Below are 15,084 nucleotides of genomic sequence, written 5' to 3'. Positions count from 1 at the left end.
GCAGCCTAATTGGAGATATGCTTTTAATGAACTTTTCTTCTCAAGTTAGCTGCAAACTTTTGCAGTTTTCAGCTTTCTGAATAGACAGCATGCCTGGTTTGAGCCACTGGCACCTAGCAAAGGGACCATTTATTATTACATTCTAGTGGGAGAGACCCCTGCTCATGAAATTCTACACAGTAGCCAAATTTCTCAATATAGTGCCCTTAAGCCTGGGGACTTTTGTCTGAGTCTTTTCTGCCAATGTACTAGAACACAGGTTTATTTAAATGGAAAAGTGGAGGCTGGTAATTTTTTCAGCTCCTTCTATCTCTCTTCTTTCCTTCCTCTATCCTCTTTCTTGTTTTCTGTTCTAAAAAATGGTTGCTTCTGGATTGTCTGCTTCACTTGAATCCTAAGAGTCTAGTATGCAATATCATCACTAAAACCTGGTGAGATCCAACCGCAGGCTCATGCCAGAAAAGCCAGTCTGTCTCTGGGAAAGCATATAAAAGAAGGAGTACTTAATTAAACTGATTAATGGAAATGAGTGGAGGCTTATTTAATGAATATTAAAAGACTGACTCAATGAGTGATTTTATGATATGAATCTGGAACTGGAAAAATTATAAACTTCAAGTCCCCACTGAAGCAGTAATAAATAGAACTCATTTCTAGGAGAATGAAACTGTACATTTCTCAGAGGGTTTAGAATTTTCAGTGGCATTTTTTAGCATGTATAGCCCTATTAAACCTTGTTATTTTCTTCTTAATTTGTGCCATTTAGAAATGATTTTCATTTAACTTTTCCATGGCTCATTTCTCTCCTGCAGAACATTTTCATATGATTCTGTGATAAAGTCTATGCTGTAACACAATTCCATTATAAAACCATAATAATATAATAAGTACCGACTAAACAGTAATAGGCAATAGCCAGAACATAAAAGACTGACAGGAAAAGAAATCAAGCACCTGGGAAGTTAGATTTTATTTTTGAGTTCTCTATAAGATTCTTTCCTTTTGCACATGTTTTGGATCATCTCAATAAGGTTCCCTACCTGGTAGGCAGGGTTTTAAGGAAACAAATCACAAAATTTGTAAGGCACAAGTCCTTCTTCACCCAAAAGTTCATCGAGCTGCACCTTTCCACAACATGATTACCATGCTTTAATCAAAATCCCACAATGGGAAGAAAGTTTCATTTTTATGGCCTCTTTTCTTCTTTTGTGTTTTGTGAAATATTGCTTTTTTGTTCCATAGAATGAGCCTGTTGTCTCTAAATAAAACTAATTTCAATTTAACAAATACCCTCCATTAAACTCTCCAACATCCTGTGTTTTGTGGATTACAGCCCCTCCCTGCATGGAAACAAAGCCACTCATGCCTGAGATTTGTAATTTGGGTTTATCCAGACAAACGCATATACAAAACACTATCAGCATAAGTCAGACTTTGGTTAGAACCAGAAGCATATGTACATGTAGAGAAGGTTGTGTCATTCTCAGCACTTTTAGTATTATCAAAGTCTAAGCTGGACAGAGCTGTGTACAGATTGGTTGGTCTGCTAGAAAAACAGCATAAACAATTCTAAAATTGCAAATGGGCTGGATCAGTGTCTGCCCAGTATGTGCGAGATTTGACTTCAATTACAGTGCCCATACACACAAACACACACACACACGCACACACACACACACACACACACACACACACACACACACACACACGGGAACATACGCAGGCACACATATACAACATACATACTCACATACACACTCCAGATATATACTAGAAGAGAATCAAGAAATTCTATGTGATTGGACAATTTTTTTCTTTTTAATTGCTAATCAAGAGGATTTCTGAATTTTTCCCCATTCATACCTCCTACACAACTTCCAGCAGCTTGTCAGGATGGTTAGCACTGTGCTGTGTGCAAGGAGCACTGCAGCATAAGCAATGCAACCAGCAAATTAATATATGACTAGGCAGTCACATATTACCAAAGATACATACACCTGAATTGTTTTTCATTTTCCATGTGACCTTGCAGCTTTATATGGGAGGAAATATAGAAAGATAAGCCCTGTGTTATATTGCTAGCTTTACAAAAACAGTGGGTCTATTTCAAAAATGGCATCCCATCCATTCACTCTTAGGTACATACATGAAATGAGAGAAAAATAACCTTTAAAATTACTTCTTGTTTGCATATAAGATACATTCTTATACCTCATAAGGGAAAAAAACTTTGTTAAAATTAACCTATATTGTTACATATTAAAGCAGTTATAGGAAGAATAGTGAAAGTATCATATCCCTGATGCACTCCTCAAATTTTAGCTTGAAATACCTGTTAAGTTGAGCTTATATATTTAAAATTTTGAAGTTTCCTCTTTTCTCTCCACTATTCTATGAATTTTCTGAATAGCTTTTCTCAGTTATAAATCATCACTTCCTTATTCTAATGTAGGAACTGATTGTGGATTTTGTATTTCATTCTTGTCAATATTCTTAGCATAAAATGCAATTATTTTATTAGTTAATTTCTTACTTTCTTACATTGAGTTCAACTGGTATTTTCCATCTTGGCTGATTTTTACCCTAAATATTTTTTACCTTGTGGATTCTCTTCGTCTTGTGAGGTCTGTATGTGAGAATGCAATACAACTGTTGGTTAAAAGTAGTTTCTGACATTATTTGTGATTCCTAGGAAGTAGTCTACCAAATCACTTTTTCTCATTTGATTTCCAGCTAAGCTGCTGTCAGAGCTTCAATCTTGTTTTCTGATTATCCCATTACATAGTGCATTCCCTTGAATTTAGTGAAGACTTACAACAGTGGTTCTGTACGCATACCACTGCCTTGTCAACACTTATAATTTTGTAGAATTAGACAAAGGACTGCTATCTTACTTAAAAGGAACAGCATTAACTAACTCTTTTGGTTAAAAAAAATCCAGCCACATTTTCTCAGTATGCTTGTACTAGGGCCATCTTTTAAGATCCAGAGCATGAGATCACTCAGAGGCAGTTTTGCTTTCCTTATTTCTATTATACACATCAAAGCTATGCTCCATACTGAGAAGCAATAACTATTAAATGTAGCCTCAAAGAGACAGACAAACCCAACTGGCTGCCAACTGGGATGCAATTTCAGGAAAATGTTACCACAAACAAATGCATAAGAAGTAACAAGAATGTATTTAGTGGCCTCATTGTTTATATTGCGGTACTATAAATATTTGTAACAACTATGTAGACCCTTGACAGTTTAGCAGCTTTTATTGTATGTGTGTGTATGTGTGAGTGTGTGTGTTATCCATATTCTGAAAACATCCTATACATGGCACCATTCATATGAATCCACAATGCCCAAGTGGCTGACATTGTTAGCATCAATCATTTAAGGGTATAAAATGAAATTTCTGGTACAAATAATGCTACTTCTCTTAGACATTCCAAAAATCCTTTATATTCAAAAGTAAACTTTCCTTATACATTTTTTTTTAAATTGGCATGTTAAAATACACCAGAGAATACAATATACCACATAATTGAGAGTTGGACCATCTGGTGGTGTGTGAGTTCCTTTAGGAAATGAAATGATAATGGAATTTCTACTCATGGTGCTAGGAAATTATTCGCCTTTGTTCTCTTCTGTGAAGTCATATCGTCTTATTTTAGTTGATTTCCCCTATATGCTTCTTTAGACAAGTCAGTAAATTGAGAGTAGTAAAATATATCTTGCTTTGGGGGAATGTAATCTGGCTATTTGGGCGAGAGAATAGTTTCCTGGGTTATGTTCAGCAGGCATTACTAAATGATAGGCTATTTTCCCTATAATGTGGATAGTTTCACATACCTTTTCTTTTCCTATTCTTGACAGGTGCATGAGGCAGTCCCATGTTACACTGAGTGCAATCGCTATTCCTGGGTGGTAGAACCCTGGTCTCCATGCAAAATCAACAATGAGCTGAGGTCTCCACGCTGTGGAAGAGGAATTCAATCCAGAAAAGTGAGGTGTGTAAAAATAGACTGATTTGCAAAATGGGGGCCATGGCATTTTGGCACACATACATATCTATGCATATATATAACTACATACACACACAAAATTCATATATAATTTATATATACACACCATCTAAATGTATATATAAACAATATCACTTACCCAAGTTTACTCTGATTTTTACATGATTTACACTGATTTATGCTCATCTTCCAAACATCTATGGAGACATTTGTATCATTCTTATCATGTGCATATTAGGATTATTCTGCAATCCAGCCATAATTCTCACCATTTTCTCCATTCCAGTGTCATAAGTGGGATGAACTATGTGAGCAGGCTGGGATCCCTTCACTTATTTTTTACAAATAAAGAGGTTGTCATTGTATTTCTACTCCTATTTTTTTGCACTATCATTAGTACACCATAACCTGTATGAGGTCATGTAAACCCCCAATTTAGCTTTATAAACTGAAACCTAAAGATACCATGGATAAGAGCAATACATTGTATTTCTTTTTAAAAAATATCTCTGAAAGAATTAGTATATCTTGGATTATTTACTCTTCAGATACCTTGTTCAGATATTTTGTTGTAGAAATACAGACGTGTATCCAAATTTAAAACTTGGTCTGAGTTTGATAAGTAGTCTAATTTAGAAATTATTTTTATAGTAGGCAGAACCATTTTCTTATCCTCAAATAACAAAGGCAATAAACCTCAAGTACTGAATAGTAATAGCAAAAATGTTGCTAGACAATAACTAGTAAATAGACCAAGAAGAAAACTTAACTGTAGTTATCCAATTGAATAAGCACTTCATCAAATTCAGGAAACTCCATTTCCAGTGGAGAGACAAGGCCTAAATCATACAGTTGCTTGCTGAACTTGGGGTTAGATGATTTTTATCCAGGACATCATAGTCAAGGTAAAGCCATACTGTGTGTATTAATGTTTGTCACCAGTGATACCTCATTTAGTACCCTATTATACACCCACTATTTTCAACATACCAATGTTACAAAATTACTAGTAGCTATGTTGAAAGAAGTAGCTGCTGGCAAAATTATAAAGGTGTTTCTGATCACCAATCCAAACAAATGGCTAATATACAAAACCTATTTCTTTCCTCTTGGCTACTTCCTTCTACCCTGGAGAGACATAAGCTCAGGCTATTGCATGTTGTGTTTTTACCATTTTCTTTTCAAATCCTCAGTCTTCTGTTTCTTATTCTCCAATGGCTTTAAAAAGTGACTGACCAACAGATTTTGCAAAACAACATGGAAACAAGCTTATTCATTACATACTTATCCCATTCAGGACTCTTGGCAGTATTAAAGAAAAATGTGAGGAGAGAGAGAAAGCTTTAAGAGAGTAAATAGCTACTGGCAGAATTGCAAATGATTAATTGAAGAAAACACACTTTACCTAGGGGATCTTTCAGCTGTATGTGCCTGACACAATAGGAACCCCCAAACTAACAAACATTATTCTATCAGGGACTAATTTTATTCCACAGAAAAGCCACATGCCAAAATTCCAGCTATTTGGTCCCCACTATGTGACTTGAAACATCATTTGAAAAAGAAGAAGAAGAAATAAAGTAGAATTAGGTATTGATATGGTCCCAGTATATTATGGTCCCTTACAGGAAGAGGGGATTTAAAAAAAAATACACAGAGTAGAAGATTAAAATCCCAAGCCATCCCTAAATCAAAGGAAACAGACTTGGAAGAAACTAATCCAGAAGCACTTTCCTCTCAGACTTTCAGTATTCAGAATTAGTAAAAACTAAATGTTTGTTTTTGTATTACCCTGTGAGTATTTGTTAATTTTCTTGTCTTGGTGACAATCTACCTTATAGTAACAGCCTATGATAGTTTATTTTCCTCATAGTTTTACAAGTTGGTCATGGTAGGAAGCAGAGAAGGCTGGGTTGGCCCTTCTCATTGCATGTGGCTTTCCATAAAATATGTTACTCTGAGGTTTCTATTGCAACTTAGGCATCATTATCCCAACCTTACATACCACTTTTTCAGGGACAACCTTCAGGGATCCCTTCATTGTCATGACTTTCCTGGTTCCCCAGGCCTTCCTTTGAAATCTGAGTAGGAACTTCCATCAGCACATAACTCCCGCATTCTGTTTACCTGAAAAGTGAACATTACAGATAAAGCTGAGATCTGTTACTAGTTTGAGCACTAGCCAGGTTCCCATAAGCTCTTCCTACAGTGACCTCCAAATGTCTAAGTAGCTGAGCAGAATGAAATGAATACTTAGAGAAGGTTACTACTAGGAAGTTATGTAACTAAGGCACTCTCTTTTCAGGAGAAGTATATTTCACATAATGTTTACCCTTTTATACCTTTAAACAGGCCATGTGTGAAGTCTGGCCAATTCCTAAGATACCCTCAAGATACCTCTTCTATTTTCTTTATACAAAGTACATGGTTCTTTCTAGTGTCTTCAATTTCTTTAATAATAACAATCACCTTGTTTTCAGCTTTATGTATGCTTATTTTCTAGCAAAACTACATATTTTAGTAAGATTTTTGTTCTGCTATTTGCTTTCTATTCTCACTGTACAGCTGACTAAAAGCACCCAGCATTCACAATGCCACAGCATAAATTTTAGACTGTTGTAAATTTCCTCTGCCAAATTGATTCATCCACAGCTTTTTAACTCAGATTTATTCAGTCTCAAGACAGGGAAAAACTGTAGACAAATTTGTTGCCAGAATGTCACAAGAATGGCCAGGAGCGGTGGCTCACATCTGTAATCCTAGCTACTCAGGAGGCTGAGATCTGAGGATTGCAGTTCAAAACCAAACCAGCCTGGGTACTAAAGAAAGTGATACTATTATCTCCAATTAACCACTAGAAAACCAGAAGTGGCACTGTGGCTCCAGGGATAGGGTGATAACCTTGATCTGAAGAGCTCAGGGACAGCCCCTAGGCCCAGAGTTCAAGCCCCAAGACAAACAAACAAACAGACAGACAAAAAAACACCAAAAAACATGAATAGCCTCTAATCCAATTCTAAATAGAGTTCTTATTTCTACCTGAGTAAAGTAGAAACAACTTCTACATGAGTCAAGCCTTCATTTTACACATTCCTATCAGCATTCTGATCTGAGCTCCTACCAGACCCCTGACCCCCACACCCTGCCCCTGCATTGAAGCTGCGCTTGGAACATTGAAAAACTATTCTACTTGGCCCAGGAGCCTGGCCTAGTGGTAGAGTGGTTGGCTAGCATGTATAAAGCCCTGGTTTTGATTCCTTGGTACCACAGATACAGAAAAAGCCAGGAGTGGTTCTTTGGATCAAGGTATAAGGCACTAGCCTTGAGAAAGCCCAAGGACAGTGCCCACCTGCTTTTCCAAACTATTCTTAATTATTCTCACAAACCAGTTTCAATATTTTCTGAACCATATGGTCAGGATAATTCATAGCAATAATCCTATTTCTCAGTACCAAATTTTCTTTTCCACAGATATAACAAAATACCTGGCATAAACAACTTAAAAGAGGAAGAATTTATTTTGGTTTATGATTTAGAGGTGTCAGCCCACCAAGAGAGAGAGTCAGCCCACCAAGACAGAGAGGGTATGATAAGGAAGTTCGCATTATGGAAGATAAGAAAAAGTGAGCAGTAAAAGGAAAGGGTCAGTTCAAGATATAGGCCCTAAGGATAGACCATATAACTGACTTTGTCCACCCAGAAAGGAAGTTTTTACATCTCAATAATCCATTATACTTGGGTTGAACTGGAGATTTCACCCTTATAAGCCAAAGATTGGCATTTGAGCCATTCTTGTAATTCATTTTTGCTTTATTTTAAATATTGGTCTGACTTTTGACCAGTCTTCACTTGAATCATGAGTCTTAGAATGTTTACTCCTTAATACCTAGGATCATAGCTATGAACCAGCAGCATACAGCTTCCATTTGAATTTGACATTCATCACTGGATTAAATAATTATTTCCTTCAGAATCCTCATGAGGCAATTGTTTCTGGAAGCATTCTTGCAGATATGACTAAAGATGTGCTTTACCAAGGTACTTCTAGGTTCTTCTATCTTAATCAAGTTGATAATCAGAATATGTATTTTTATGGCTGCTCTCACATGCTAACACATACATACTCTGTAACAAGCATCATTACTTAATGTGAATGATCAGATTTAAATATGGGACGCTAACCTGACAGAAATCTTGCATTTCTAAATTGTCATTGACCTAAATAAGATTATGTTATAATAAATGAAACAGCTAATTTTTTTCTCTTTTATAACACTTCCATACTGGAGGATATGAGTCTCATCATTTTTTATTTATAAACACAATTTTGATTATTTGATTTCTTTTTATTATTTTTTGATGGTCATGGAGCTTGAGCCACAGAGTCACAGAGACATTTCCAGTTTTCATGTGGTTAATTGGAGATAGTAGTCTCAGGGATTTTAGTGCCTGAGCTGGCTTCTGAACCACAGTCTTCAGATCTCAGCCTCTTGAGTAGGTAGGCTTATAGGCATGAGCCAACCGTGCCTTGTTTTGATTATTTGATTGCTTTGTTACAGAACTCATTCTGGGTCCTGGAGATATATGTCTAAATGTAGAAGTTTCTGAAGCTGGGTTTGTAGTTCAGTGTTAGAGTGTTTTCCTAGTACTCACCCATCCTGAGTTCATTAGTACCACAATTTGTTTCTGTTCACAAAGAACTCACAATGTGTCAGAAGAGAAAAGTAAACATGTACATTTATATGATAAAATATCTTTGCTGTGAATTGTGAAGAAAAATATAAAGTTGCGCTGGGATGGTGGGGGTACTGTTTTAAAGAGATCAGTAAAAAATACGAAATTTAAGCAGAAATTTTCTAGTGAGAAACTTGAATGAATGTGAGATCTATAGAAAGAAAATTGAAATATTGAACATAAAGCCCTTTACATAGGATAATTAATGATAATGAAAACAAATAGGAAAGAAGCTGGACACACTGGTATCTCACTCCTGTAATCCTAGCTACTTAGATCTAAGGATCTCAGTATGAAGCCAACCTGGATAGGAAAAGTTTATGGGACACTCATGTACAGTTAACCTCAAAGAAAAACAAGTAGAGCTATGGCTCAAGCGGTAGAACACTAGCCTTGAGTGAAAAAAAACCTCAGGTGTAATGCCCAGGTCCCAAATTCAAGCCTCAGCAACAGCATACACACACGTGCTCACACACACTAATAATAAGAAGGAAGAAAATAATAGAGTAAGGAACCTGTAAAATAGAATTATTCTTATTTTATATATTATGTCCCATTTGGTTACTACCAGTATTCAAATCATGTCTTATATTCTAAAACATGATAAAACTTATGATATTATTCTAATTCCAAAGTGAATCAGTGAGACTCTGAAAGGTATAGGGTAGAAGAGGGTGATATACTTCTATTTACATTGGAAAAGTACCTTATTGTTACAGAGAATATACCATAGTTCAAAATACTTTAGAACAAAGATGTAGACTTGAGGCCATTGAATAATTCAAGGTGAGAAGGCTCTTGGTTAGACTACATTTAGTATGAGTGAAAGTGGTGAGGTCAAATTTAGGATATATTTTAAAGGTACAGAGCAGAAGGTTTTCTCATCTAATAATTGTGAGAGATAAACAAACATCAATGATTACTTGAATGGGGAAGTATAAAAAACAGGCTTGTCAGGAAAACTAAAGTTGCTGCTTGAACATATTAAATTCGAAATGTTCGGTTAGCACTCCAACTGAGCTATTTATAGTATGGGTCCAGAGAAATGACTGAAAACAGAAATTTGTGTATCATTAGGTTGAAAGTTTGTTTGAATTGGTACATTTTTGACTCCTGGGAAACTTCAATTTTCAGAGGTTAAGAAGAGTCAAGCAGAAAGACTAGACTAGATGGAGAAAGAGCCAAGGGGGTAAGAGAAAACAAAGAAGAAAACCAAGAAAAGGAGAAAACAAGAGAATTTTTCAAGGAAGATTTCAGTATTCAATTGTTTCAAATGCTCCTGCCTTTACTCAGATACGAACTGGCTATTGAGTTTGTCAACTTGGAGTCTCTTGATAATTTTGATAAGAGATTTTCTTGCAATGGCAATAAAAACATGATTGAAGTAAGTTCAGGAAGTAATAATAGAGGGAAAGGAATGAAAGAAAGTGCTGATCACAAACACAAAAAATCAGAGCAGTTTTTCAGTTTGAGAAGAAATGACTACTGGTAGGAAAGGGGCAAGGAAATTGATGATATAAAATATGTAGTAGAGAATGACATTTTCATTTGCAGAGATCTTCAATTTTGCTCATTTTAAGTCTTTATTCTTACACTCGTCAAAATCTCCAGAAAAGTCTCTTCTTAAATCATGAATGAAACAGAGAATTCAATATCTGGTATTCTGGAAAGTCAGTGAAGGAAATCTAGTGTGTCAGACAGAATGATGTCCTAATAGATATCCTAATACCTGGACCTTGACAGAAGATGGTTTTCTGGATTGTCTGTTGAACACATTTTGTTCACAGGATCCTTAGGAATAGACAGAGTGATGACAAAGAGAAAACTACAACCACAAAAGGGAAAAATACAAGGTTGATACGCTACTAGTTTTAAAACGCTACCACACTTTACTGTGGGCTTAAAAGTATACGGCCTAGTGGTAGAGTGCTTGCCTAGCATGCACGAAGACCCAGATTTATTCCTCAGTACCACATATATAGAAAAAGCCAGAAGTGGTGCTTTGGCTCAAGTGCCAGAGCTCTAGACTTGAGAAAGCGCAAGAACAATGCCCAGGCCCAGAGTTCAAGCACAAGGACTGGAAAGAAAATGTACAGGGCAAAAGGATAGGAAGGTTTGGGAATGTTGTTAACTAAAGGTTTAAAAGAGACATTAGGCATATAAAGGCTCCAACCACATGTATTATAAAATGGTGATTCTATTTAGAGTAGGAAAGGTTTCAAGTTTTGTTACAATAAAAGGAACATTTACTCAGTACGGGGTGTGTGAATAATTACAGTTCCACATCTCTCCAGACAAGGGAATTGCTCACATCTATAACTTCAGCCACTTGAGAATGGAGTTTGAGGACATTCTCAGCAAAATTTAACAAGCTAATTCCTGAGATTATCCTTGCTGACTGAAGGGCTCTCTTTTGAGGTATATCATTCAATAAAACCCGACTAGATGAAGAACAGATGTGTTTTCTGTTTTTGTATCTTAGATTTTTTTGGGATCTTATTTTAAATTTAACTACGTTTCAGAGTCAATAGCTTTAAAATATTACAATAGTTTTAAGTATACTCTCCACTGTTTTAGTCATCAGTCTGACTTTTGGTTTTGCCCAATAGGTGTGTGAATACTGCAAACAGTGAAGGTGAATCAGTGGATACCAGTCTGTGCAAACAAGACGAAGCACCCCCGGAAACCCAGTCTTGTTCTCTTCTGTGTTCCAGTGACTGTGTCATGTCTGAGTGGGGAACATGGACCACATGCCCTCAGGTAATTCCTTTCCTTGTCAATACCCTACTTTTCCAGTGCTGCCTTCACTGCTGTTTTCTAGACACTCACAATGCAGCACCCACTCAGTCTTTATCTAACACAGGATTTTGAATTTTTTCTGGGGCCAACAATAAATACATGGATATATACATGAGCAAGAAAAAAATTTGCATTTGCGACTGCACAATTTAAAATGCCATTGCTTCTTCTGAATCAATTTTTATCCTGGGAAGCTGAACAAGGAAAATGAGCCTGTAATGATCATGCAAGTATGTGACTGCACACCCATTGTTAAAGGGATCTTCCTTAGCACAAAAATGATTCACCTTATAATTTCTTAGATTCTTAGAATTCCTGGTGGAATAAATTACGTCTTAAAAAGCCCAATACCTCTCTGCAATTTTGCTTGATAATTAGGATCTGTTTTTGCCTTTTGTTGTTTTTACAAAGATAATGTGTTCTTTTACAATGTTTTTACCTTTGAAGTTTCCAGAAGAAAAGAAAAGGATTCACAACTAAAGTTGTGTGTTTTTTTCTCTTTTATTTTTGTTAAATGGAAGCATAGGAGGAATATGATCAAATAAATTTTCTCCTAGTAGAAAACTTTACCTTATATATCCGATATATCAGGTAACAAAGTGAGATACTGTAACAATATGAGATAACCAAGGGTCAGCAAAAGAGATGAGAGATAACATAGTACCTTAAGAACAACAATCATTCATTATATGGCTTATGTTTCTATATCCTAGAGATCCTTTCATTTAGTGTCATACTATATGGCCTTTTGTATCAAGGTTTTGCTGTATTGCAGTTCTCTGCTAGGAGAGCCCAAGGTTTCTACTGATTGTATATATTTCTATTTGGTTATTTGAAATCAGATAGGGAAGGGGGGGAAACAAGATGAGGAAGGTAGGGGGAGGGAAATGGGGACTGAGACATGTGAAAGGGTATCAATGTATGGGAGTTAATGCACCATCTATCTGGCAAATATCATGTAACCCTTCTATTAATTACAATAAAAATATATGAATAAAAAGAAAACTTTACCTTAATATTTCCAGAAGGCAAATTTTTCTATGTAGTATTTCTGTTTCTGTATAAAGATTGAGCAAAGGAGAATAGCAATTAGGAACATATTACATGGCTTCAAGTACTAAGATGATAAAATGAACATATTAAATTCAACTGTTGTAGTAACAAATGGTAGGAAGTCTATAGAAATCATTCTAAGAAAGTGGAGACTCTATTTGAAATAACAATTTGCTCTCATAGCTTTTAACTATTTGTTGCTTATCAAATAACATTGTAACTTTAAGAGATTTCTGCATCAATTTATCTATAATCTGTTGAATTTTTCTGGACACAAAAAAGCTAATGAAAATGAAACATACAGCTTGGTTTTGCTACTAAGTCACTTATTTCATTTCATGCATAATTTGAGTTAAGTAATTTTTTTGCCAGTCCTGGGACTTGAACTCAGGGCCTGAACTCTGTCCTTGGACTTTCCTCAAGGCAAGTGCTATACCACATGATCCACAGCACCACTTCTGGCTTTCTATATATGTGGTACGTAGGAATCGAACTGGGGTCTTCATGCATTCTAGGCAAGCACTTTATCACTAGCCTAAACTCCCAGTCCAAATTCATAATTTGAATATAATGAAAGTTAACATTTATTTACCATGCATTTTGAGCACAGTACTTGTGAGAATTATCTTTTTTACTTCTTACACTAGAACTCCGAGTTAAATAGTATTATTAGTTTATTATTCAATTGGAGATATTGGATATTGATCATTAGAAAGCTTAAGGAGTTTGCAAAAAGTTTTCGATGTGGTAAGTGATAGACTAAAATGGGTCTTACTTAGTCTGAAGAAATCAGAGCCTTTGTTCTTATATTTATTGCTCACTTATTCTGGAAAAAGAAGATAGATTTAGTATGAATATTTCTCTTTATTAAAGTGGATTTTTTATTTTGTCAAGTAATATGTTTTATGTGCCTGATAAGTGTTTTCTGTGACTGAGTACATGAATGTTAGGAGTATGCTGGCATAGTGCTTATTAATCAACCTACAGAAGAATTAGCTACCTGAAGTTTAATTAAATGTAGAGGCCATGATCTTTCTCCTTTCCTGTTCTAATTTACTCACAGAAGACTCCATTAAGCTCTAATCACTTTGCAATGAAAATGTTGCTCTCTTAAGCCCAGCTGTCTGGCCACTGAGATGAAATTTTTATGAACATTTGCAGAAGATTGTGATTGCCTTGCCTGCCAATCTGCATTTGTTTCTTTAGGATAGTTAGTTTCTTTGAACTTTGGTTTTCTCATTTGGTGTAATCATTTTATTCTATTTTTGGAATACATGGAAATTAGAGGTGGACAATATATTTTAACAACATTTCATATGTCTGGAGGAGGTTATAGAAATTTTCTTGTTACTCTTCATTAACCATACAACGGACAAAGTCCTCATATCTAAAATATATCAACAGCTTTGAATCACTCCAAAACTAATCTCCAAAGAAACAACAATCCCATTAAAAGATGGGCCAAATACTTAAAGAGAGTCTTCTCTGAAGAAGAAATAAGAATGGCCTATAGACACATGAAGAAATGCTCGACATCTCTGGCCATAAAAGAAATGCAAATCAAAACAACTCTAAGATTCCATCTTACTCCAGTTAGAATGGCCAGAAAGCTAATTTAACAACAGATGCTGGAGGGGATATGGTCAGGAGGGAACACTAATACACTGTTGGTGGGAGTGCAAACTCATTCAACCACTATGGAAAGCAGTATGGCAGTTCCTCAAAAGATTAAACATAGAACTCCCCTAAGACCCAGCAATTCCACTACTTGGCATTTACCCACTTGTCCAGAAACAAGGAAATACTACATCCACTAGCACAGTGATGTTCATTGCAGCACCATTTACCGTAGCAAAGATATGGAACCAACCCAGATGCCCCTCAGTTGATGAATGGATCAACAATGGAATTCTATGCTGCTGTCAGAAAGAATGATATCGCCCCATTTGTAAGGAAATGGAAAGACTTAGAAAAAAATCATATTAAGTGAAGTAAGCCAGACTCAAAGGAACATAGCCTCAATGGTTTCCCTCATTTGTCATAATCAGTAGAAACCTTAGGCTCTCCTAGCAGAGATTTACAATAGAACAAAACCTAGTACATAAGGCCATATAGAATGACGCTAAATGAAAGGACCTTCAGGATATAGAAACAAAAGCCATATAATGAGTGATTCTTGTTCTTAAGGTACTATGTTATCTCTTATCTCTTTTGCTGTCCCTTGGTTATCTCATATTGTTACAGTATTTCACCTGAGTATCTGACATATTGTATATATGTGTAATTGGTTATTTGAAATTGGTTAGGGAAGGGAGGAAAACAAGATGAAGGGCGAGGATGGGAGGAGGGAAATTGGGACCAACACATGAGAAAGGGTATCAATGTTTGTGAAATAATGCACCTTCTACTGGTGAATATAATGTAACCCTTCTATTAATTACAATAAAATATATGAAAAAGGAAATTTTCTTGTTATTATGAC

General features: G+C 35.8%; 1 protein-coding gene across 1 annotated transcript in view; it reads left to right on the top strand.

Moving 5' to 3' along the window:
- The window catches only part of Thsd7b (thrombospondin type 1 domain containing 7B), a 719,928-nt gene that overhangs the window by 604,788 nt on the left and 100,056 nt on the right, over positions 1 to 15,084 (top strand). Inside the window, exons 15-16 of the mRNA XM_090343132.1 lie at positions 3,868 to 4,001; positions 11,360 to 11,510. Coding sequence (XP_090199258.1) covers positions 3,868 to 4,001; positions 11,360 to 11,510 — 285 coding nt within the window. The remainder of the gene's footprint in view (positions 1 to 3,867; positions 4,002 to 11,359; positions 11,511 to 15,084) is intronic.

Source organism: Megascapheus bottae, chromosome 12, assembly GCF_031878675.1.
Source record: "Megascapheus bottae isolate mThoBot1 chromosome 12, mThoBot2.hap1, whole genome shotgun sequence".
NCBI lineage: Eukaryota > Metazoa > Chordata > Mammalia > Rodentia > Geomyidae > Megascapheus > Megascapheus bottae.
This window is presented reverse-complemented; position numbering and strand designations above follow the sequence as displayed.